General features: G+C 45.2%; 1 protein-coding gene across 1 annotated transcript; it reads left to right on the top strand.

Moving 5' to 3' along the window:
- The first annotated feature begins 4,087 nt into the window (after positions 1–4,087).
- On the top strand, positions 4,088–21,429 carry ZBP1 (Z-DNA binding protein 1). Its single transcript, XM_019548177.1, has 8 exons — positions 4,088–4,393; positions 9,815–10,024; positions 11,986–12,066; positions 12,842–13,021; positions 13,995–14,165; positions 15,538–15,765; positions 16,758–16,973; positions 17,536–21,429. Exons 1-8 carry the CDS (start codon positions 4,369–4,371, stop codon positions 17,715–17,717), a joined length of 1,293 nt encoding a protein of 430 aa, XP_019403722.1. The 5' UTR covers positions 4,088–4,368; the 3' UTR covers positions 17,718–21,429.
- The last annotated feature ends 1,047 nt before the right edge of the window (positions 21,430–22,476 follow it).

Genomic DNA, 22,476 nt, shown 5'->3' with positions numbered 1-22,476 from the left:
GTTGGCGACCGATTTGACTGTGTGGGTGTCTACACCACAGCCCCCCAGTTTCTTAATGAGAACGGGGTGAGAGACAGTGTCGGAGGCCTTCCGGAAGTCCAGGAAGACGATGTCCACTGCTACCCCTGCACCTAATGATCTGGTGATCTGATCGTAAAAGGCCACCAGGTTGGTCTGAGAGGACCTGCCACTGATGAACCCATGTTGGTTGCCCCTAAGCATGAAATCCCCTGCTGGCCCCCGTGGATGTGTGCCTGCATAATTTTCTCGAACAGCTTGCCTAGGATCGAGGTAAGACTAACTGACCTATAGTTTCCTGGGTCCTCCTTCCTCCCTTTTTTGAAGATGAGAACCACGTTGGCCCCCTTCCAGTCCTCCGGCACCACTCCAGAGCACCACGAGTGCTCGTACAGCCACGCCAGGGGTCCCGCAATGATCTCAGCCAATTCCTTCAGTACTCAGGGGTGGAGATCATCCGGACCGGCTGACTTGAATATGTTCAGTCCCTCCAGAAGCTCCCTAACTAGTTCCTCACTAACCCTTGGCCTAGGTGCACCTCCCCTGGGGCCTGAGGGAGCCCAGTGGGGGGTGGCTGTTCCGGTCCCTGCTTAGGAAGATGGAGGCAAAGAAATTGTTAAATATGTTGGCTTTGTCGTCTGGTGTGATGACCAAATTTCCTAACATGTCCTGCAGGTGCCCCACATTACCCGGAACCTTCTTTTTACCCCCTATGTATTTGAAGAAGGACTTTTTATTGTCCTTAATCCGGGAAGCTAGTCCCAGTTCCATCTCTGCCTTGGCCTTCCTGACTGCCCCCTGCATCCCTGAGCAACTGCAATATAGTGATCCCTGGTGATGTCCCCTCCTTTCCATTGGGTGTGCGCCTCCCTTTTAGCTAGTTCCCTTCAGGATGCATCTGCTAGATTTAAAAGTGGGCCTCCCTACTTATTTGATGTGGTGCAGCAGAACTGAGTCTCTGAGAGGAGAGCTTTCAAAGAGCCGTGTGACGCTGTGCTTCTCTCACGGTCATGTGTCACGGTATCTTCAGCTACCCCATTTTTGGCATGGATCAGCCAGTTTGAAGGCTAGGAAGGACAAAGAAAGGTCAGGTAAGGCCAAGTATATTACTATGCATGTTTCCTACCATTGGTAGAAGATGACCCAGAATGTTATTTTTTTGGGAACTGCATTTTAAACATGGGATGTGTAACCTGGGTGTGCCCCATCTTCAATTGGATGGGATAAGTGGACAGGTAACAGTGCCGTGAGAGGGACGCTGTGACTTGGGTACAGTTCCCTCTATTTCAGGGGTGGGCAAAATGCGCCCCACCAGGCTATTCTGTCTGGCTCACAGGGCCCCTAAAAAATTTAGAAAATAAGTATTTATCTGCCCCTGGCTGCCTGTCATGCGGCCCTTGACAGCTTGCCAAAACTCAGTAAGCGGCGCTTTGCTCAAAATAACTGCCAGCCCCTGCTCTATTTTCTATAAAGCCACACTACACAATGGGCTTCTTAACTATATACAGAATTTATTTAACATATAAAAATTATATTTATATATAATATCCCAAAGCAATAGGTAATAGAGAAAAATAGAGAAAATTAACCACTGTACACTCTTATACATACCCATACTTATAACTATATTTGGGAATGGGGTTGTGTGGGGCATGCTTTGAGAGTGGTTTCCTTACCCAGGACCCCGAGATCCTTAAGGTAAGCCAGGAGGTCCACAGAGCAATCCCAGGTGGGCCTCCAGCAAGTAAGTACCAGATTCCCAATATAATGGGAAATTAAGCAACAAGAAAAATAGAGTCTAAAAGAAAATAACAACCTTAAAATTATTTACCTGCTAAAATATAACATAACTCACACAGTACAACCAGTTTACAAAATATTAGGTGCAACTCCCCATTTTGCAGGGCATGCTCTCATCCAGTTCTCTGAAAGGAGGGGGGTTGGGGGTCCCTTTTCTCTGGCCCCTCACTTGCAAAGCCCCTATTCCCTGAACTTGTGGTTGTCCCGAGTGGGGGTGTGGTAGGCTTGTTTTCCTCCCGTGTAGATCTGGCTGCTGCTCCGGCATGCCACAGGGGGCTCCTTCTTCATAGACCAGAGTCTGGCTCTTGGGCCCTCCAAGGGCCACCCTTCTGTCGAGGCAAGGGGTGGGGCTCAGCCCACCTTTTCTGGGCCCAGGCCCAGTGTCCCTGTGGGAGGAAAGGGACTGGCAATGCTCTAAGAGCGCCTTGGGGCAGGTGCTCCTTGATGGGGCCCAAGTGATCTCTCACCGCTCCGAGGGCCGAGGCTCCGGTGATAGTTTCTCGAGCGGCATCTTCAGGACCCTAGGCCTATTGCCCGCTGGGGCAGCTCTCCCCAACTTTTCTTGGCTCTGCTCTTCTTCTCGTCCCTCACTGGTCTGGTCCCCCAGCCGAACATGCTGTTCTTTTATAGCCATCTGGGTCTCTGCCCTGGATCGCAAAAGGTCCAATCAGAGCAAGGGGCAGTGAAAACCTCATTGGAGCTCCTCCCAGGAGCTCTGCCCATGGATCATAAACGCACCAATCAGGAGAAGGGGAGACACCCACTCCTGATTGGTGGAAGAAATTCTACCAATAGCTTGGCATTGTGCTCAAGCTGGCAAGCTGCGCACAAGCCACGCCGCAGCCAGTGTACCCGCTACAGATGCAAAAGTCCTGGTCAGTGCCATGTAGCCTGTGTAAAAGTGGAGCCATGCAGCGATGCCTCAGAATTAATCCCAGGGAGACTTCTTCATTCCCCTGTCTCCGTAAAAAATATGGCACAAAGAAAGTTAATCCACAACATGTAAATGTGGATTGGCAAGGCAATCTTTGTGGTGCCAGGATTGTTAAACTTGTGGGGAGGCTACAAGAGGCAGAAACAGGTCTATGGCCAAAGCTTTTATTTGCCTGCACCTTAGATTTTTGGGATATATGTTTGGTTTTAAGTTTTATCTGGCTACCTGCAACAGCACAACATAGATTCTCACCTGTACTGGGGAGATTCAAGAGGTGAGAGGAGTTGGCACACAGACTGGCTGCAGGTCTTCTTGAATTTTCTGAGTTCTCCAAATTTTCCTCCAGTCTACACCCAATATTTATAGATGGCTGATTTTAATATTCAAATAAATTATCTGGATTTATTTAAGTGTCTTTGTTTCACTGCAACTTTTGGAACTGGACTAACCCTTACGGACTTGGAAGGTGTCAGTTAGCTGGGATTTAAATCCTTGAGGGAAAAAAAGAGGGAGGGTTTCTTATCTCCCCACTGTGGAGTGCTGTTCAACACTGGCCTGTTTCTTCTTTGCCTTAGTTTATGGTCTTCTCTGAGAAGGCTGGTTTTATTTTATAATATATCTATTATAGCAAAATAACATCTAATACATTTGGTTACATCAATCACTACTGCTAATATTTTAAGATAAAGTTATGATATACAGTAATGTGTTTGGATTATTTAATATATGGTCTTCCCTTATCTCCTTTCAGGCCTTGTGCTTTGTTTAACTGTGTCTGATGGCTTCCTTTACTTTGCTGACCAAGCTCGTTGTCTCATCTGCAAAGGTTCACACTACCGTTAACTCAGAAGCAGACTCTTGGCCTTCTGTTTAGCCACATTTCTGCTAGGCCTGTGCGAGTAGGCAGCTATTCAGCCTGGCTTTGGATCCGGCTGCTTTGGATGACAGGGATCCAATCTGGAGCTCCGGACTGGGTTTCTGCTTTGATCCAGTCGAAGCGGCTCCAAGGCAGCTCCGAGGCTTCGGAGATCTGGCCATAGGATGTAATGGGGAATCAATGAAATATCTATAACTTTTGTTGGTTTTTGTCTGATTTGGATGAAACTTGCAGGCGTGCATCTAGTTATAGACATTTCATTGATTCCCCATTATATCCTATGGCCAGATCTCCAAAGTGGCTCCGAAGCTTTTGTGAAGTGCTTTGGAAGCTCCTTATCTTCCTTATCAGACGAAGGCTGCTCTAGTTGTATTGAGGTACGGCAAGCCTGCTGTAGTTTAGACTTGTCCAAAGCTGTTTGTCATGGTGTCATGTGTTACCACTTACCTATCAGAAAAGAAGGGCTGTGTCCTGTGAGATCAGTAAGTTTTGTTTTATAAACCAATAGTTAAGTTTCACTTTCGCTTCGCTTTCCTGATGCAGCACAAGTCTTGTTTAGAAGCCAAGCCTCAAATTGGAGTTAGAAACTAAGCCACAAGCAACAAGTTCCGGCTTTCTCTTAGTCTGACTGTACATTTGTTTCTTCCTGGCACTGACACAGGCTTTCTTTTTAAGCTGGAGTCCGTAAGTTTCCAGCTAACTGAATTTGTCTTTTGATCTGTATCAGGACTTTGGAAAAATGGCAAAAACAGCATCCAAGGAAGGTAAGACTGGCCTTCAAACATCTCCTACATTTGGGCTTCTACCTAGTTTTCCCAACTGCTGGCTATTTTCCTTGACCAGTTAATTCCTGCTGCTCTGCAGCATATAAACGGAAGCAGACACACTATGCTGGGTAGTAAATGTCTTGAACAGGAAACTGAGAGACATGGAGATTAGAAAGCTAAATTATGTCTTCTGTGTTTTTTGTAATTGGAGAAGGGAGTTAGGAAAAGTTCCTGCTTTCTTGGGGATGTCATGAGCAGGACTGGAGTGTTTTTCTAGGAAATATTTCAATAATAACAATTTCATTAATTGAATAATGGAGAACTGTCAGCTTTCAGCCCAAATCTTAGAAACAGCCTTCTTTAACAGACAGAAGTCTGAGTTTTTCTGAAAATGTTGGCTGAAAGTAGACAAGATGAGTAACAGCAGCTGGGTAGACCCAAATTTGATTCTGTCTTACAGGCAGTGGTGAAAAAGTTTTGATCAGCTCTAGTTGTGGGACTTGGGAAAGCATCGGGTTTTCTTACTGACCCCTTTATCCTGAAGCTGGTGGGTGGGGAGAGCAGGTCATTCAGGCAGTCACCATGAAGAGAGCCAAAGGGTTTTGGGTGGACATAAAACTTGCCGGTTTCTTCCTTTGGTCCCTCAACTGTCTCCAGGTTCATGCCAACACCAGCCTGGAGGACAAGGGAGCCTCTGGAAATGGCACCCACAGGTTTAGTTGCGTGAAGCCCATAGCAGCTGAACTCTGGTATAGCACTGCCTCAGCCAGCGAGACTTGCTCCCCTGCAGTGGTGATGCGTAGGGGTGCATATGTACCCCCTGACCAGCCACACTCGTTGCAAGCACTGGCCAGGGAGTGGGAGTGCCATGGCGCTCCTAGAAATGGCCAGATCCATTCTGGAAGCGGCTGCAGCAGTTGGCCAGTAGGGTCTGTCAGCACTATTGGCCATGAGGGGGACCCTCCCCGCTGGTTGCTGAGGGGGGGGCACATGCCCCCCCCCCCCAACTGAGGCAGTACCCATGCTTCCCAGGTGCTACCAGCTGTGCTTGGCCTGAAGCATGTGGGACTGTTATGTTTTAACTAAATGTGTGCAGGCAAAATCATCACACTAATTAAGGAAAACAATGACATGGCCCAAAATTGGGTTTGATGAGAGCTGGCACCGAAAACGCCCATCCATTTTGCTGCTCTGTATTTTATGTGCTACTTGATAGTGGAGGTGGACTATGCGTCACTTGCTATAGCCAGGGTGACGAGGGTGCCAGTCTCTAATACTCAATGCCCCGTCAGCATGGCAACTGCAGGGGATCGAAATACATTGCAGTGTTCCAACCGCAGGCCTCATCCTGCGAGCTGTGCACCCTTAGCTTCCACTGTATTAAATGGGATAGGAGGGCTCTCTGCAAGGGCAGCACCTTTCAGGATCAGGCTGCTGCTTTGTCCACTTCAAGACTGTGCAGGAGCCATTTCTGCAATGGATATAGCACCAATATGAATGACAGGCTGATTTGCTGTAAAGCTGGTTTATCCATAGAAAATGCAATTTTACTTTTCCCTTTCTTTTCATTTTGGCTGGAAAGGCTGGTCCCTTTATACGGACTTCCTGTCTTCTCCTCACTTCTCTCCAGTATTTATCATCAATAGATATTTTGAGGTCCAGTCATGTCTACACATCTTCCTGTGGAAAGTTCCACTGACTCCCCAAGGACTGCTTACCGTGTAAATCTTTCCAGGAGCAGGGTCTCTGGTATAGCATTGCTACTTGTTATCTTCAACAACTCTCCTGTGGATTCCTTCACACTCCCTTGGGGATGTCTATGAAGCCAAAATTCCCATTGCTAATACTGTGAGTTGGGTCCCCCCTTTCGGTCCCCTTCTAGGTTACATCCTGGTAAATGCAGAATAACTTTGTTGCTCTTTTGGAGAAGGAAAGAAGAAGTGAGGACAAATCTAAGCTTTTTTTTTTCAGTTTGTCTCTTAAACTTTCCAGCTAGGTGACCCTGGGAAAGGGTGGCATTTGGCTACAGTTTGTATTGGCACCATGTCCTCGTAAGATGGAGTTGAGTTTTGCAAACCATATTGTATGCAGAGTTGGAAATAACCTGGGAACTGACTTTCCTGTGATATTTGGTGGCTGTTGCTTCCAAACACTTCAGAATTGTGCAAAAAGTTTCTTTTGGAGCTTGCTTGTCAAGGCGTAAAGGTTTATGAAGCAAGAACAGTCTGATCCCTTCACCACCTTTACTAGGCATCTCATATCTTCCTAAAAGCAAACCATATGGGGGCATTTCCCATCATTCTGCAGCTTGAACTGTATTTTTGAAGTTGCTCATTTATCCTCTGAATTTGGCCTAGATACAATGTGTTGGTGCAGGACTTGAGTGGAATCAAAATTACATTTTAATTGTAAACATTTGTCCAGAAATTAATGTTTCTGAACTAATGTTTCTCTCCAACCAATGTGTTCAGAAGCAAATGACTATTGTTAATTGATTTTACACTATAACGGGAGATGTACATGTAGAAAATCATCCATGGATAATTGCAAATCCCCCTCTTTCAGCAGGTATCCACATAATCACTCAACTAATGCATTTGCTTGTTCTCAGGCTGCTTTTGCTGATAGCCACATGGCTCTCTGCATGAATTTTAGCTGAGTTATATATTTTTAAGTGCTCCTGTGCTGAATTTGGATTGAAAACCTCACTACAAGCTAGCTTTGATGTATAATAAGTTTGCTCATGGCCCTGAATAAATGTCCCTTTATGGTGAGCTCTATTGATGACTTTCTCTTTCAGTTGGGAAGGTGCATTTGATGTTCTCAGATCCTTGAGATCAGTCAGTAATTCCAAAATCAGTCTCAACTTGTAAAGGAATCTTGGGTACCATCCAAGGATGCTTTTAACAGCTGATCAATGGCTCCTCCCACAGCAAAAGCCAGAGGAAATGTAACTTAAAAGATAGGAAACTCCAGCAAAATTTTTCTTTCTTTCTTCCTGAACTGTTTTATTTCAGTGTGGGTGGGGAGGGCAGGACAGCATGTAACTAAGACTCAGTTTGAAGAACGTAAGCTGGGATTCAATGCCATTCTTCCTAGGAAAGGCTGCCCTACAAAACGAAGTCTTGCCCTGATTCAGATGAGATCTTAATTGCTTTGAGGAGATAAAACAAAGTCCCTTCACCACCTGGGGCCTAGAGTAGTCATTGCTGTTAGAGAGGTGCTCAGGCTGCCAGATGTAACATCCAGATTTTGAATACATATAGTTAATATCCATAATCATCTTTTGGGTTTAAGTGCATTATTATGGCTAACTCAATGCATAATGTATAGCCCTAAGCTGCTTGCGTACTTTTCCAATGGCAAAAGGCAATTTGCTTTTGTCACTGAGTTATGCAAAAGTCCATGAGTTAGTGCCTCGCATCTTATTGTAGATTGACCCATAGCTGGTGTATAATGGGTAAAAGAAGCTATATTTTCTCACTTATAGCATGCCCTGGAATAAGACACACGCCTTGATTTTGAAAGGCAGAATGAAGAAAAAAGATCTTTCCTTGTAGTAAGTAAATGAGTAGCAGCAGCTACAGGGCTGAGCCTTGTGGCTCACATGCAGGCTTTTACTTCTGTTTTTGTCCAGTGATTAGCAGAAACTGCTCTTACCATATTCTCTTATATATGATACGCACACCAATTTATAGCAGAGTGTTCTGGGGAGGAAAAAGGTGTGCATAATGTGTGAGAAAATACAGCATTTCACAGTGTGTTGCTCAGCATTATTTATGACTTCTTTTACTACCAGCCTGAAAAAACAAAGATAATCACAGCTTCATTCAAATGTGGCTTCTTGTGGGGGCTTTCCTGGGGGGATTGAATCAAACGTTTTTATTTTAAAATTTTTCTAAAAGGCTGTATAGCAACAAGATTTCCTCTTGTAAATGATAGTGAATGTGATGTGCTCGCCATAATTAATGCCGCTGCTAACAGAAGATTGGAATTTCTTTTTAATAATATCATTAGGACACATCTCATGCATTTAATTGTTTTTTGTAAAATGACAGCTAAACTTACTTGCCTCACATTTCCTGTTTCTTGATTAAATTAGTTTGCATGCAAGGGCAAACGTGCTGGTAGCATTTCTCGGCATTGGTATTCCTGGGGAAATAAAGTGAGGTTTGGTTAGATATACTAATGTACTTCTGATTAGAGAAGCTCTTTCTGCTCTTTGTGTGGTCATTGGTGAGGAGGCACCTCAAGGTCTGCTCTACTTCTCACTATTTTCTAGTTTTCATTAAAGAAACCCCTTCAAGGCAGACCTGGGGCAAGTGGAAAGTCAATTCCTTCATGCCTTAGGGTGGTGCTGATAGATGTGCAGCTCCCTGCTGTAATTCACGGTGCTTTACAACAAGTGCCATGAGTTACAACGATCCACCCTGACCCAGCAGATGTCCAGGGGGTTGGGGGATTGAGCTCCAGTTTGGAGTGGCTGCGTGTTTGTAGACTCTCTCCCCTAGCCCCTACCTAGGGGGAAGGGAGGCTCCAATTTACCTGCCCCAACCTCCAGTGCAGGCTGGGCAAACCCCAAACCAAGCTTCCTCCCTTCACTTCTCCCCCTCTCATTCTGAAGACAGTACCAGGGCTGGGGATCCCAGCGTGGACTGACAGATATTCATGTGAAGGTGCTTCTCTTTGGAGCACCTTCATCTGAATGCTCATGTAATGAGGATTCAGATCGTCATGCAGTTGGGCTCTGCAGCCGTGCACTTCTGTCAGGGCATGGCTGTAGAGCCCTTAGGGGGGCCAGTCACGCAAAAAAATGTCACTTCTGTCAGTGCTCTTAGTTATGGGACTGGCTTCAACCAGGGAACCAGCTTTGAATGTATGCAGCGCTTTTCCTTGCATCATTTCTTTTAAACAAAGTCCGTTTGTGGTCTAAATATACCACATCCTATAATCTGTCACTACAATGGAGGATGGGATATGGACATCGTCAGTGATACTAGTTCTGTGAGGTGGACAAGTAGGTCCTTCACAGCCAGAAATGTGCAGCTATAATGAGGGTGTCACTTTAAAAAAAATAAGTCCTTAAGCTGATGTGAGTGAGTAGACACACAAGATTTAAAAAGAGCCTTTTTGTAGCAGCACAGTGGCCATGATGGATAGGGGCAGTGCCAGCCACAACATCCTGTCGTCTCATCATGGTTCCTGCCTCCATCGTCAAACTGCTCTGTGGCTGAGGTACATTTTCGCTTTCTGTGATTATAATTATATACGTGTTATACCCATGCTTCCAAATCCTAATACAAGCTAGAGATTAATGGGGGGAAAGTTCAGCTGCAAAATAAATAAATAACAATCCAAAACCAATGTTTTAATTGCTTTAATTTATAGACAGCCTTTTGCTCTTGCCTTTCGCTCCAGAACTGAAGCAACGCATCTTGGACTATTTAAGGGCAGCTAAGACGCCAAAAAAGGCCATTGAAGTTGCCAGTGCATGTTCAGTTATGAAGCGGGAAGCCAATCATGTGCTGTACACACTGCAGAAGGAAGGCCAAATAGAGAAACTGGACAGTGGCAAATGGGTTGTCTGTGCAGGCGGTATGGAGCAGGAAACCCCCAAGCCAGCAGCTGGTAAATGTTTTGGAAACCTTTTTACGCTCTATCTGCAACCTTCTGATACTGAGAGCAATTGAGAGGAGATTCTGTTTGCAAGGCTATAGCTACATTACAGCCTAACTATCAGAGACCATTGAGCCCTTGACCTCAATTACTTGGAGTTCATTTTTTACTCAGTCCAGTGGGTAGCAAGTCAATTGGCTTTCTCTCTTTCTCTCTTTCATACAGAACTGAAATTTGAATAAAGCAGAAGGTACGTGTAGTCCTAGAGCACATCCTGCACTGAGAGTAGTATCCAGAGGGATTTGTAGGGAAGATAAATAAACCCTGTGTCATGCTTTCTGAGAACACAATGCTTAAAACAGCTTTTTTAGGAATATTTGCAGTCTTGTGCATTCCAGATGCCAACTAAAGCTGGCTCAGGCCTATTTCTGGGTGTCAGGCCCCTTCTCATACTTTCACACATAGAAAGGGCAGTTCAGCCTGTCTGGCACACCTCCCTACGAGAGCCTCTGCGTATGTCAGAGCTGTGGTAGGGGCAGCATGCTCTAGATTCTCCTCCAGCACACGAGGGGCATCTATACACACACTGGACATCTGGTCTGACACATGCTAATTCAATTAATTAAGTCTGCTGGAGTGTGTTAATTAATTGACTAGATGTGTTCAAATCAGCAGGCCCTGACAATCCCTACCCCAGAGTGCTTGGGGAACTGTTCTCCCCACCACTACCAGGGTAACAAGCAGCAACGGCCACAGGTTGACTGACAGTAGATTCAGGCTAGACATCAGGAAGCGCTACTTCACGGTCAGGGCGGCTAGGAGCTGGAACCAACTTCCAAGGGAAGTGGTGCTTGCCCTTACCATGGAGGTCTTCAAAAGGAGGTAGACCTAGCTGGGGTCATTTGACCCCAGCACCCTTTCCTGCCATGGCAGGGGATTGGACTAGATGATCTGCTTAGGTCCCTTCCGACCCTGCCAACTATGAAACTATGAAATGCGCTGCAGCAACCTGTCATGTCTATTCAGTTCCCCCATGCTTCAAAATGGCAGCAGGGGCGCTTGAACTGAAGCTCGTTGAATGAAGCACGGGACGCTGAATACACGTGATGCTGCAGGCGTTTTAATTAGAGCAGCTCTTGGAGCCACTTTAATTAAAGGGCCCCGAACCCCGGCCCATGTATAGATGCCCAAGGATGAGGCACTGCCTCTTGGCCCGTACGGGAGGCCGTCTTGCCTCACGTCATGGAAGATGTCAGGAGAAGCTGTGGGAGATTAGGTCTCTAAGTGAAGCTTCTGCAGAAGAAACCAGCCAATGCACTTTGAATCCTGTGGACCTCCTAAAATCTTCCCCTTTTTCCTCTGGGAGGCAGATCATTCCCAACAGAAAAATCTGCAAGAACCTCTCTGCTGTTAAACTCGAGCTTTTCCTCCCTTTCACAGGGAACATTGGGGTCTTTTATTAGAAGGTGACAGAACACTGGATGCGGACTCGGGGCACCCACATTATAGTCCCAGCCTGTCCACTTGTCTGATGAGGGTCCTTGGATTTCTCTCTGTGCCTTTTTTTCCCCACCTGTAAAATTGGGGTCAGGGATATAAGTCTGTAAAGCACTATAAAGAACGAGGTACTTCCAGCCAGTGATCTTTGGCTGTAAACTAACTAGAGAGAGCGACAAAGCCCATGCAAAGGTCAAAAAGTGCCCCGCTGTTTCCCCGGTCAAGTCAAATCCACATGCCCCACCTCGTATGGCGTGCTCCAGAAATGGGCCATCAGCTCTCCCGGCTGAATGCTTGCAAAGCCCCCTGTTCTCTGGGCTTGGGGGAAGGACTCAAGCAAGGATGCAAATGTGGCTTTGGAGACTGGCACAAGAGAGGAGGAGGAGGACCTTGTCCCTCTGTCTGGCTAAACAGCAGATCTTTCACAGTTGTCCTTTCATACAAGTTACAGTGCCCGACAATGTTCTCTCTTGTAGCTGACACTGCCCTGGTGCCAAGGGGCTGGCGTGGGAATGAGGTGGTGCCTGTGAGCAGCAACAGTGGACTGACAGAAACACGTAAGCCATTTGGTGCATGTTAAGTTTCTAAGGCTGAATAGGCTGATTTTAATTCCTTGGGTGTCAGCAGCCGCAACGGAGGTTTACTGATCTCAGCAGTGTGCTAGAGTCCCAATCTGTGGTACGCGCACCACCAGACAACCTGTCAGTACGCGTTAAGAGATTTATTATAATTGCTTTATATGACAAAAATGTGTTGGTGGTACTTCAGGTTGTATCATTTTAAACCGGCGGTGCACAATCTGGCAGAGTTTGGGAACTGCTGTGCTAGAGCATGTGTAGAAGCCTAGCAAACGCCATTCCCTTGCTAGTGCTTGTATAGGCAATGGGATGTGGCAGGCACAGCCTGATTTTTCCACATGAGCCATTAGAAATACTCTTTCAGAGAGGCAGAGTCCTTCCCAGATGCCATTGGTGCAAAGGGGTGTAGAGGCATTGCAACATGCCTTTAGGGGCTTACTCCTCTCTTAAACATGTGCAGCCAACCAGCCCTGGTAATTGGTGCCACAGGCAGAGCCAGGGTCGTCCCTACTCCCCATTTCCTCTTCAGCAAATACAGTGGCGGGGCCGAGTCTGGGCACTTGCGCCCAGGTGGTAGCCTGGCGCTCCTTACTCACAATCCTGGAGAAGTGCTTCAAGCCGGTGGACTGTGAATGGCCACAGGTGCCAGGGTGGGTACTCTTGGCCCAGTCTTTCCAGGGGACATGCTACAAACAGAGCTGGATTATCCTCCTGTAGTCAGATTGAATCAATAAGCCAGGCCTTTGTTTCTCAGAGAAAAGGATATGGACATTTCTGCAGGAAAATGGACCTCAGAGGGCTTTAAGCATTGCCAAACACCTTGGGAAGCAGACGCAAAAGGACGTCAATCCAGATTTACATGCACTGATGAAAAAACATGTCTTACACTTCAATGAAGAACATAAACTGTGGTCACGTTATGGCGAGGGAGCAGGTACTGTACTGGGAGAGGCCCTCATAGCCCAATTCTGGGCTCCGTCACAAAAGGGTGCTTTGTTTTCTTTTTGGCTGGAAAGACTTTCAGCTAGAAAACCAAGTTCTTTTCCTGAGCCAGTTCAGAGCAGAGACTTTTGACTACTGGTCAATTTGCATATCCACACTGAGGTTTTACCTTTAAGCACAAATGATGATGAAGAGGGTTGGGGGTTGGGAGGCTGCAGTCAATGCCTCTGACTCATCTTGTGGATTCCCTTTGTGGGGACCTGGGGTCGGCTGTGATTTAACAGCTCTGTGCTTCCATTTCCCCATGTGTCACCTGGGAATAACTCATGTACTTCCCCTCAAATTCAGAACTCAGAGCTCTTGATCTTTTTAGCACTGAATAATCACTAGATGTTGTTATATACTGGAAAAAGAGAAGTCTTGTATAATTCTCCTTCTGAAATTGTTCACCACATTTTGGTTGATCGGTTCTTTTACAAAATCAGCATTTGCCTTTAGATATATGGTATCCCTATTGTTGTTGGTTACTCTACCTCACTTTTGGGTACCACTGGGTGGCTTACGGCAGCTTTCACTACTGACTAGTTTGATCAGAAGTTACATTCGCTCACACTTGCTTTCATAGGGTACCCGCAGATGTGCAGGGACATTGCTCTGATGCGCTGTAATTGCAGTGTGCTAATTACCGCACTGCAATAGCCTCCACATCTTGTGTATTCAGCGTTCCAGCATTTCAAATGGGGGTAGGGATGCTTTCACTAAAACGCATTGAAGGAGCCATTTTGAAGCATGGGACGCTGAGGACACAAGATGCTGTGAGTGCTTTAATTAGAGCCTTTTCTAAGAGCTTTCTTTCAGAAAGCTGAACTTCCAGTTTGGTTTTTCTTACCCCATTCCATATATAATCACTTTGATGGTAACTTGTCAATCTATTAGCGACTAATGTGCCTTTTATTTTGTTACAGATTACCAAGCAACAGGTCCTAAAGTGAAGCCAAGTATGGTCTATATTTTTCAGAATAATCCAACAAACAATATTTCTCTGCCAGGGGATCACCACGTTGTTCAAATTTCTCATTCCACTGCTACACAGGTTGGGAATAACAATACTGCAGGCGTGATGGGCCAAAACAATGGTAATTATTTCTCACTAAAATGTTCTTGATATTCTACTATTTATGAACAATAGCCGTCATAATTAGTGATCAAAAGGCACTGAACTAAAACTGGTCAGAAAATAGGCTAAGTGACTTTTTGAAACATGTTTATTTTAGACTGGAATAAAATGTCAAGATTTTTAAGTGGCTTCTCAAACAGAAATGCCAAAAACTTTCTCTTAAGTAACATCAAATAGTGTAATTGCCATAATATTGAAACATTATAACAATACAATATTAAGATTCGTATTTTAAATGGAAATAAAAAAAATCTCAATGCAATTAAATAAAAAAATTTAAAAGTTGACATTTTTCTCATTGTGAAAACTGATGCGTTCCATGGCATTTTTTAATTTGATGAATCTGTCTTTTCCTGTATAACCAGCTTTCAACCAGCTTTATGTATTCTACTTCAGAGTTTTCCATAATGCCATTAATATATATTATATCCCAACTCCAAACATTCACAGAGCTTTTAAATCCTGAGGTTTGGTTAATTGAATGGACATCTATTGTCAACCTGGGCTCTAAATGTACATGACAAACATTTGCATTTGCACCTGTAGATACTATCTTGTCCCTGCACTGATTGGTTGGCCAGGCCAACAGCTCTCTTAGCAAGTGGAGGTGCAGAATATTGTAAACTAGGATTGTTGTGTTTTGCTTGGTGCAGCCAGATGTCTTGAAACAAGGTAGGTCTTGTCTGCAGTGAATGCGAAATCATTGTATAGTGTTATTAGACAACTACATTACCCCAGCATAGGTGGGGTCTTACTCAAAACGTAAAAATATCTTTGCTGCATCTGATAAGCACCTCTTTGTTCTTTGGATGCCTCCATTTCAAGCAAGGAGCAGATATGGCACATTGGTTACGGGACAGTTGTGAGCTGTGACTGCTGTCCCTGGTGCTCAGTAACTCCGCTGAGGTGACATCCTCTACAGCAGGGGTGGCCAAGCTGTAGCATGAATGCCACAAATGGCATGGGCAGCCTCTCTGTGGCATGCAGCAGATCAGAAACAGGGCAGGGAGCACAGCTCCAGATAGGACAGGGAGCAGAAAGCAGAGCAGCAGATCAGGCAGGGAGCACAGGGCAGGAAGCAGAGAGACCGATCAGGCAGAGGAAAGGGATTGGAGTGGCACTCGTAGAAGGGGTGGGGCTTACTTGTAACATACTTGCCAAAAAGGCTGACTCCCATTGCTCTACCAGATCTAATCCAAACTCCCTTGATATCAATGGAAAGATGGCCATCGACTTCAGTAGGCTCATAGAGCTTGCCCAGGTCTTGGTGTTGTAAATATGTGCAGCCCCCTTTTCCTTAACAATGATTTCCTTTTGCATGTATGGTGCAGACTGTAACCCAACTGCTTGGAGTTCTATGAGTTCAACAAAGAACGCCAAGATCTCGTACGATGACTCGGAAGCTAAAGCAGCTATGCCGTGTGACCAGGACATCCAGGTGACCGGGTCCATGCTCCGTAATGTTCTGGTTGGTAATAAAAATCAAATGGATATTATCAAGACAGACTTTGTTGACAGCCCAGCACAGCAAGTGGGCCAGTGTGGAACTCCAGAAAAAGGTAGGGACACAAGTTGGTTTGTGGTGTGTGTTGGTGAAATGAATGAGCAAAATCTCCCCCTACTGGCCAGAAACCCCCCATCTTTTAGGAGTAAGTTCTTGAATTGTTTTGCACATGTTAAAATATGGGGCCAGTTTGGGGCTTTGGAATCTGTATTGTGGGAGCAATTATTGCCCTTTGACCCTTTCTATGCTCATCTGACTCCTTTTCACAACAGCAGAAGGGAAGTTTTTTGAAGAAGAGTGGCTTCAGGGTAGTGATTTGAGGGAAAATTAATTTGAACATAGCTCTTGGAGTAACTCAGATTTAGCTTGTGCCTATAATAAAAGCTCTCCTTGACCTATCTCCAAGCCATCCCTTCCACTCTGCTGCCTCTTGAATCATAGAATATAAGCCTTGGCTTGAAGCCTGCATCCCAGCTAGGCAGGGCCAGCTTTGTCCTAAAGCATGTAGAGAAGGAGATGAGGCTAAGAGGCCAAGGCTAATATTGCACCTACAGGTTGCCCCCTACCCATGTAAGGAAAGAATGACTTGTGGCTTCAACGGGGAAGGCTGGATGAGAGAGGGGCAGCCTTTTGCAGTGCTCGGAGTGAGGGAGTGGGAGCCAGGAGACTTGGTTCCACTTATGTTATGGCCTTGCGAAGGCTGCTTATCATCCTCTGTAAAATAAGGAGTCCCATACATAGCCATTTTTGACTCGTGGGAAATCACTATACATGTGCAAACAATTACCACCATCGCTGTAGTGCTGCCTGTTGTCACCACCTCTTCCTTTTTGGGTAAAGTTGCTTCTTTTCAAGAATCTTCTTCCATTTTGGGAAGTTAAAGTTAGAGTTCACTGGATGCTGCCACTCTTGCTATTGCAATGCAAGTCCCTCCCACCCCAACTCCAGGAACCACGTGCAGCACCTTTTGTGATGTTCATTCATTTTGCCTTTTGGATGTTTTGGTGCCATCATTTTTATTGCTCGTGTCCTTTTTCTTCACTGTAGATTCGTTTGGTCAAATTCCTCCTAGCAGCTCTTCATTTTCACTGCGTAACAGCACACCCAATAGGACAGGGGGAACTTCATCACAGAAACTCAGCATCGATAAGTCTACTCTGGATAATGTCATGATTGGAAATGCCAATCAGATGTGGATTCATGATGGGATTGCTTCTGCTGGCCTCGCAGACTTGTCAGCAAATAAGGACGATGACACCTCAGGTGAAGTCGGCTAATGCTGTGTTGATGCATGTAGGCTTTTCTGGACATAGGCTGTTCTTGGAGCCATTATTCTAGATGTCTGAAGACCAACACCTTAGTTATACTTGGCAAATTGGGTCACAAGGCAGGCGGCCACATCTGAACTAGCGTAGTACTGCTGTTGCCTTGCTCCCAGCATGTGGTGCAGAGGGGCTGTGGTGGATTGGAGGCTTGGACTCAGAGACAGTGAGGGGCCTTTCTTTAACCTGCTAAACTTTGCAAGACCCCTCATGCCCTCCTCTGATCAGAGAAAGCATGCTGTACTTTCTCTGATCAGGTTATTATTATTTTACCTGTTAATTTGTTTGCCAACAGCACTATTTAAATTTCCCTGTGAAATGAATTAGAGACGGAAGCAAGTGGTGGCCACCAATATCAATAAGCAGTAGGTGTTAATTCTGAAGAAAGGGCTTGCACAGCTCAGTGACATTTCTAGTATGCTGGGCTACTAACCCATGGTGATGCTCATCTTCGCTCACTTAAAAGCTCTCTCTCGTTTTCTCTTACATAATAATCCCACCAGATTCTGATTCGACATCCAATAAAGCTGAAAGGACATCTGATGACGACAGCTACCTGAATCAGTCCTCTGATATTTCCATCCTTTGTGCCATGGTAAAAAATGCAACCCTTGGAAACAACAATAACCTGAGTGTAGTAGAACTAGTGGATTCTGAGCCTGATTCAGAAGATGGAGGTGAATAAAAGACACACGGGGAAAGATGACATCTTACTTTTTAAATCCCTGCAAAACTTCACAAACAGGAGCAAGTAAATGTACTGGTTCTAATGATTTTTGCTATGGAAAATCACACATAATAAATGGACTGGGGGAGAGCCTTGTGTTATCTGTTTCCTCAAAACATTGAAAAGGGAGAAGGAGCACATTTCTTTTTTTGAATAAGTTGTCTTGTAAGAGAAAGAAAATAAATAGAAAATTAATCTTAATTTACCTGTGAACTTTCAAAGCCCTGGAAACATGATAAGCCTCCAAACCTGCCCAAAACTGTTGGAAACCTCGTGCCAGGGTCAGGAATGGATTTTCAACGGCAGCTGAAGTGATGCTTCCCCGCACCAGTACTGAACAGGCGGAGGGGGCATGATCCCACAGCGCGAGCTAAGCCTTTGCCTGGTAGGCAGAGCATTCAGATGCTGCAATTTGAAGACTAGGGCTTTTAGGCAGGAGGGCCGGGAAGGAAGAATATGAAGCTTAATGCTTTGTTTAATTAAGAATCCTCGTCCCCTCCAGGGACTCGGCTCTACCTAAACAGGGGGCCGGGGGCTGTGGAGCAGGTGCAACCCTGCCCCACAGAGTCTCTTCCCTAATTACTTTATCTGAGAAGGATTTTCTTTAACATGAAGACATCTTTACAGGAAGAGTTATGTAAAATTCTTGTTTAGTCTCTTTGCCCCAGTGAAGAAAGCCACGCTAGGCTTTGTCATCAAGGCTGGATTTTATGCTTGAACATGCAACTTAACATCAAAAGCTTGATCTTTTTTATTATTCAGCACAGCCTTTTTAGACCAACTTTAACAAGAGCCAAATGGCACATTTTAACTTGGGATTTAAAACTTTTATTTTTTAAAGCTAGAACGGAGTCACACAGCTTTCTCCTGGGTCTGAGGTAGCTCTGTGTAATACCTTAAAGCCAGAATCTGACACCATTACCATTGCTCGTATAAAATAGGACTTACCTATATGAATAGACCCAGTGAACAACGCTACTCAGCATGAGTCAAGGTTACAAAATCAGTCCTGCTTTAGGGCTGATCTTTAGCCCATTGAAGACAGAGGTAAAAAACCTCCTTCTGTTGACTTGAGTCAGTCATTGCGTGGTCTGACGGATCCTCTGCCCACTACTCATGTGACAAGTCTTTGAGAGCTATTAAGCCAAAGAAGGAAGCCCCTAAGCCCCTAATTACCGGAACTGCCCGCTGCCGGAGGTGGAATATCAGCCATCACGGAACGACGGTCGGATCTAGTATAGCGAGGCACATGTTCCTATGCACCGGTCATTTGAGACGCTTGGCCTTGATTTGCTACTTAGCTGCTGTCAGACAGCTTTCACTCAGCATAGACAGCCCAGTCCTCTGGTGTTACCCCCAAATACTCCACACAGAAAAGAAAATGTGATCACTAGTGCTAGGCAGGAATCCCAGAAACATTTCTGAGCTTTCAATTTTTTTCCCCTTTGTACATTAAGACAAAAACAAAGCTTTTCATAACTCCTCAGAGAGGCAGTGAGACATGTCAGAAGAGCCACCAGCCAAGGGGTAAAGCCGTGATGTCAGATGTAGACAACCAGGGTCAGGTCTCTAATGTTCCTGATTCAGCACAGAGCCTGGGTCAGCCACATGCCAGGTTAGCAACCTAATCCCAGGGCTACTGGCTATTCTGGGAAGGGTTTCCTTTTTCTCTCTCATTTTGAACAGAAATTGCATCCTGGACCCGAGAAGCCTTCCCAATGGAAGCAGCTTTCTCCAACAGAATTCAGCTTTGCCAGGGGGATCCCAAAGGGCTCTACTGATCACAGTGCAATCAAAATACACTGCTTAGAGATTGGATGCATCAGTCATCTGTGTCGTTCAGTGATAGCAGTACAGTATGTTCTTGGCTTTGGTTTTGAAACAAATCCACTTAATTTGGTTGCTATGTATTAAAACTTAGAGGCAGTTCAATGTAGTTTTGAGTCACTTAGCTTGATGGATGCTATGTTATATATGCAAATTAATGTCCCAAGTTTCAACGCCACCCCCACCCCGCGAGGAGGTATGCCAGAGGATGACCTTAAGGGCGTCCTACAGTCACAAATCACCTATTCTGTCAATCCTAAGTGCAATTCTCAGTAGCACTTCAGCACAAGCCTGGAAGCTCTGTTGAACTGGGTATGAGGTTCACTGTGTCTACCTGCCTCCTAGCCCTACTCTTTCTGAATTTACCCTCATGCTGCAGGCATCAAGCATAGACGTGCACCAGGAGCAATGCCGCAATTGCATAGTCCACCTCTTCCACACCTCTCTTCCTCTGCCTACCGCCCCTAAGAAGAGACAAGTCTGGAAGCAGAGACAAGAATCCCACAGACTGATTCCTAGAAGAGCTCTGCTTCACAGAGTGCTCTGATCATAAGCTACACAGCATGATGTGGATGGCTTTGGTGTGGGCCTCAAGGAATGGTATAGATGGGGAAGTGCAGATCTTGTAGCTTCGGGCTAGTTGAGAACAACCTTATAGTTGACCCAAGAGGTCAGCATAGACATAGCCGTGCAACATATTCAGCACAACTCTCAGTGTCTTTATTGATTTCTTAACACTGTCATGCTTTGGATGGAGATCACATTTGCTTTTGAAGGTAAATTATTTCTGGAAAGTTATGTTTGGTACTTGGAGAAGGTCTCTCTCTCACTTGTCGTTCCTGCTTTGTGTTGGTCATTTTAAAAAATAGTGTCTTACCTCTATGCACAGAACATGGATCTGCGGCATTCACTATGTTGCAGCTGCTGGTAGACTTTAATTTTCACTTGTTCCCTAAATTTATGGGATTTCGCTGTTAATACAGCTCAGCTATCCTCAGCAAATGCCTGTAGTAATGCATTCATGGATGCCTACAATGTTATAGCTGCTCTATGGATAAAATACACGACCCTAAAAAAGAGATGTTTAACACACAAACTCAATATCTCTGTTAGTTCCAGTAGTATTATATGAAAGGACACTACCAGGAAAATTAAAACTCTGAGACCTGCCTGAGATAGTCCACCAGGCTACTGTGGGTATGTGCCATCTTCAATAGCCAAGGGCACATGTGGCAGCGATGTGGCTGGCCTCACATCGGGCTTCCTTTGACTCTCCTGCTGGAATAGCCAGACATCCATTTGCAGCTGGATTGATGGGGGGGCAGCCTTCAGTATGAATTTGAAGCAGGGCTTGAACTCATGCTGCTGGAGCGGCAGCAAGAAGCCATGGACTACTCTATGCCAGGTTCCAGTGCTGGGAAAATTGGGTTATTTTAGAATTTTTAAAATAACCAGCCTTACTGGATGCAAGATCCATAGAAATATCCCTATAATTATTAATGAAATGGGTTTGTGGGAAAGTTTCCTGCAATTTTTGGCAAACCTAAATATTGCCACATTGCACTAGTTCACAGGAACTTGAAAATGAACTCAAAAATGAAACCAAATCACCTGCAGCTTTAGCTAGCACGTGATCCAAGGCCAAATCTTTCTCATTAATTAAACTTGGATCAGGCCATTAACGCCTATAGTAGTTTAATGTTAATTGGCAGCTAGTCATTTTTCTTCAGAAGAGATTAAGTAAACCTCTGCCTCTAGCCTTTGACAAACCATCAGAAATGCTTTGTCAGTATATTAGCAACACATTAATTATATATAAAGAAAACCTCTGCAGAAATGAAAAGGGAAAAGAAAAACATCAATATTCAAGATGTTGACTTCGGGGTTGCGGTTTCCATCTCTAAGGTTGCATGTTTTCCTTCAAGTTTCCTTCCATGCTCCTTCAGTTCAGATCATTTTTCACACTCAGCTAGAAATCTCCTTGTTTCCGAGTCAACTTGGAAATGATGTCAGCACTAGAAGAAACCCAGCTACATCCATCTCTTTCTGCCAGGGGAAGCCAAGGTCTACTGGCAAACTTCTCAAAGAAAGGGTCAGGAAGTATTGCTCCTGAATATCTGATGTAAAACAGTACCATGGTTACTTCTGTGGATGGTACAAAACATTCAACACACAACATGGCGAATTCTTGTAATGCTGCCAGTCCCAAGCATCCAAATATTATGAGTCAGGCTCCAAAAAATAATCATGAGTGTGGCATTAAAGTCATAAGATTCGTAAAAATAATTTCTTTTACATCATATTTGACGTCTGGACATTTAGGTCACACTGTGTACACAAGCGTAGTCTTCTCGCAGCATCCTGGGACCTAGACATTCAATCCGTTTAGATAAAAGGCAAAAGATACTGAGCTCAAGGAACTGGGGCTTTTAGCAAATCAGTGTGTAGTGTGGGCATATCTCCCCCACCTTGAGCCACTTGGCTCAGAAGCGAGTGCCACAACGAAGTGCTTCACTGCACTACCACATCCACCGCACCCCAAAATGGACCCAAGAGAGGGAGCTTGTAGCACTCACGCAGTGCCACACGAAGGCTGCTGTCTATATCCTGTCCCCGTCAGGGTGAAGCATAAGCAGAGGTGATGTGGCATGCATCTCGGGCGCTTCCTAACTTGGTCCTGAGGTAGCCCTCAAGCCCTGCGTGACTGAGCATTGGCAACGCTGCACTCCAATAGCAGCCCCAGTTTCCGCAGGCCCGTGTTCCTGGGCAGGGACAAAGTGCGCCCCGTTGTTCTTGCAGTGCAAACCACTAACAGCTCTGTGCAACTGGTTGGGCTTCCCTCCTTCCAGCTTGTGAGGTGGGACGATCCAGTTTGCATTGTCCCAGCTCC

Source organism: Crocodylus porosus, unplaced genomic scaffold, assembly GCF_001723895.1.
Source record: "Crocodylus porosus isolate Cpor-Errol unplaced genomic scaffold, CroPor_comp1, whole genome shotgun sequence".
Classification (NCBI taxonomy): Eukaryota; Metazoa; Chordata; order Crocodylia; family Crocodylidae; genus Crocodylus; species Crocodylus porosus.
The sequence above is the reverse complement of the archived record's forward strand: the minus strand, read 5'-3'. Positions and strand labels throughout refer to the sequence as shown.

Coding starts and splice junctions, on each gene's coding strand:
- ZBP1 (XM_019548177.1), top strand. CDS start 4,369: ATGGCAAAAACAGCATCCAAGGAAG. Junction 10,025..11,985: donor AACCCCCAAGCCAGCAGCTG/GTAAATGTTTTG, acceptor TCTCTCTTGTAG/CTGACACTGCCCTGGTGCCA. Junction 16,974..17,535: donor TAAGGACGATGACACCTCAG/GTGAAGTCGGCT, acceptor TAATCCCACCAG/ATTCTGATTCGACATCCAAT.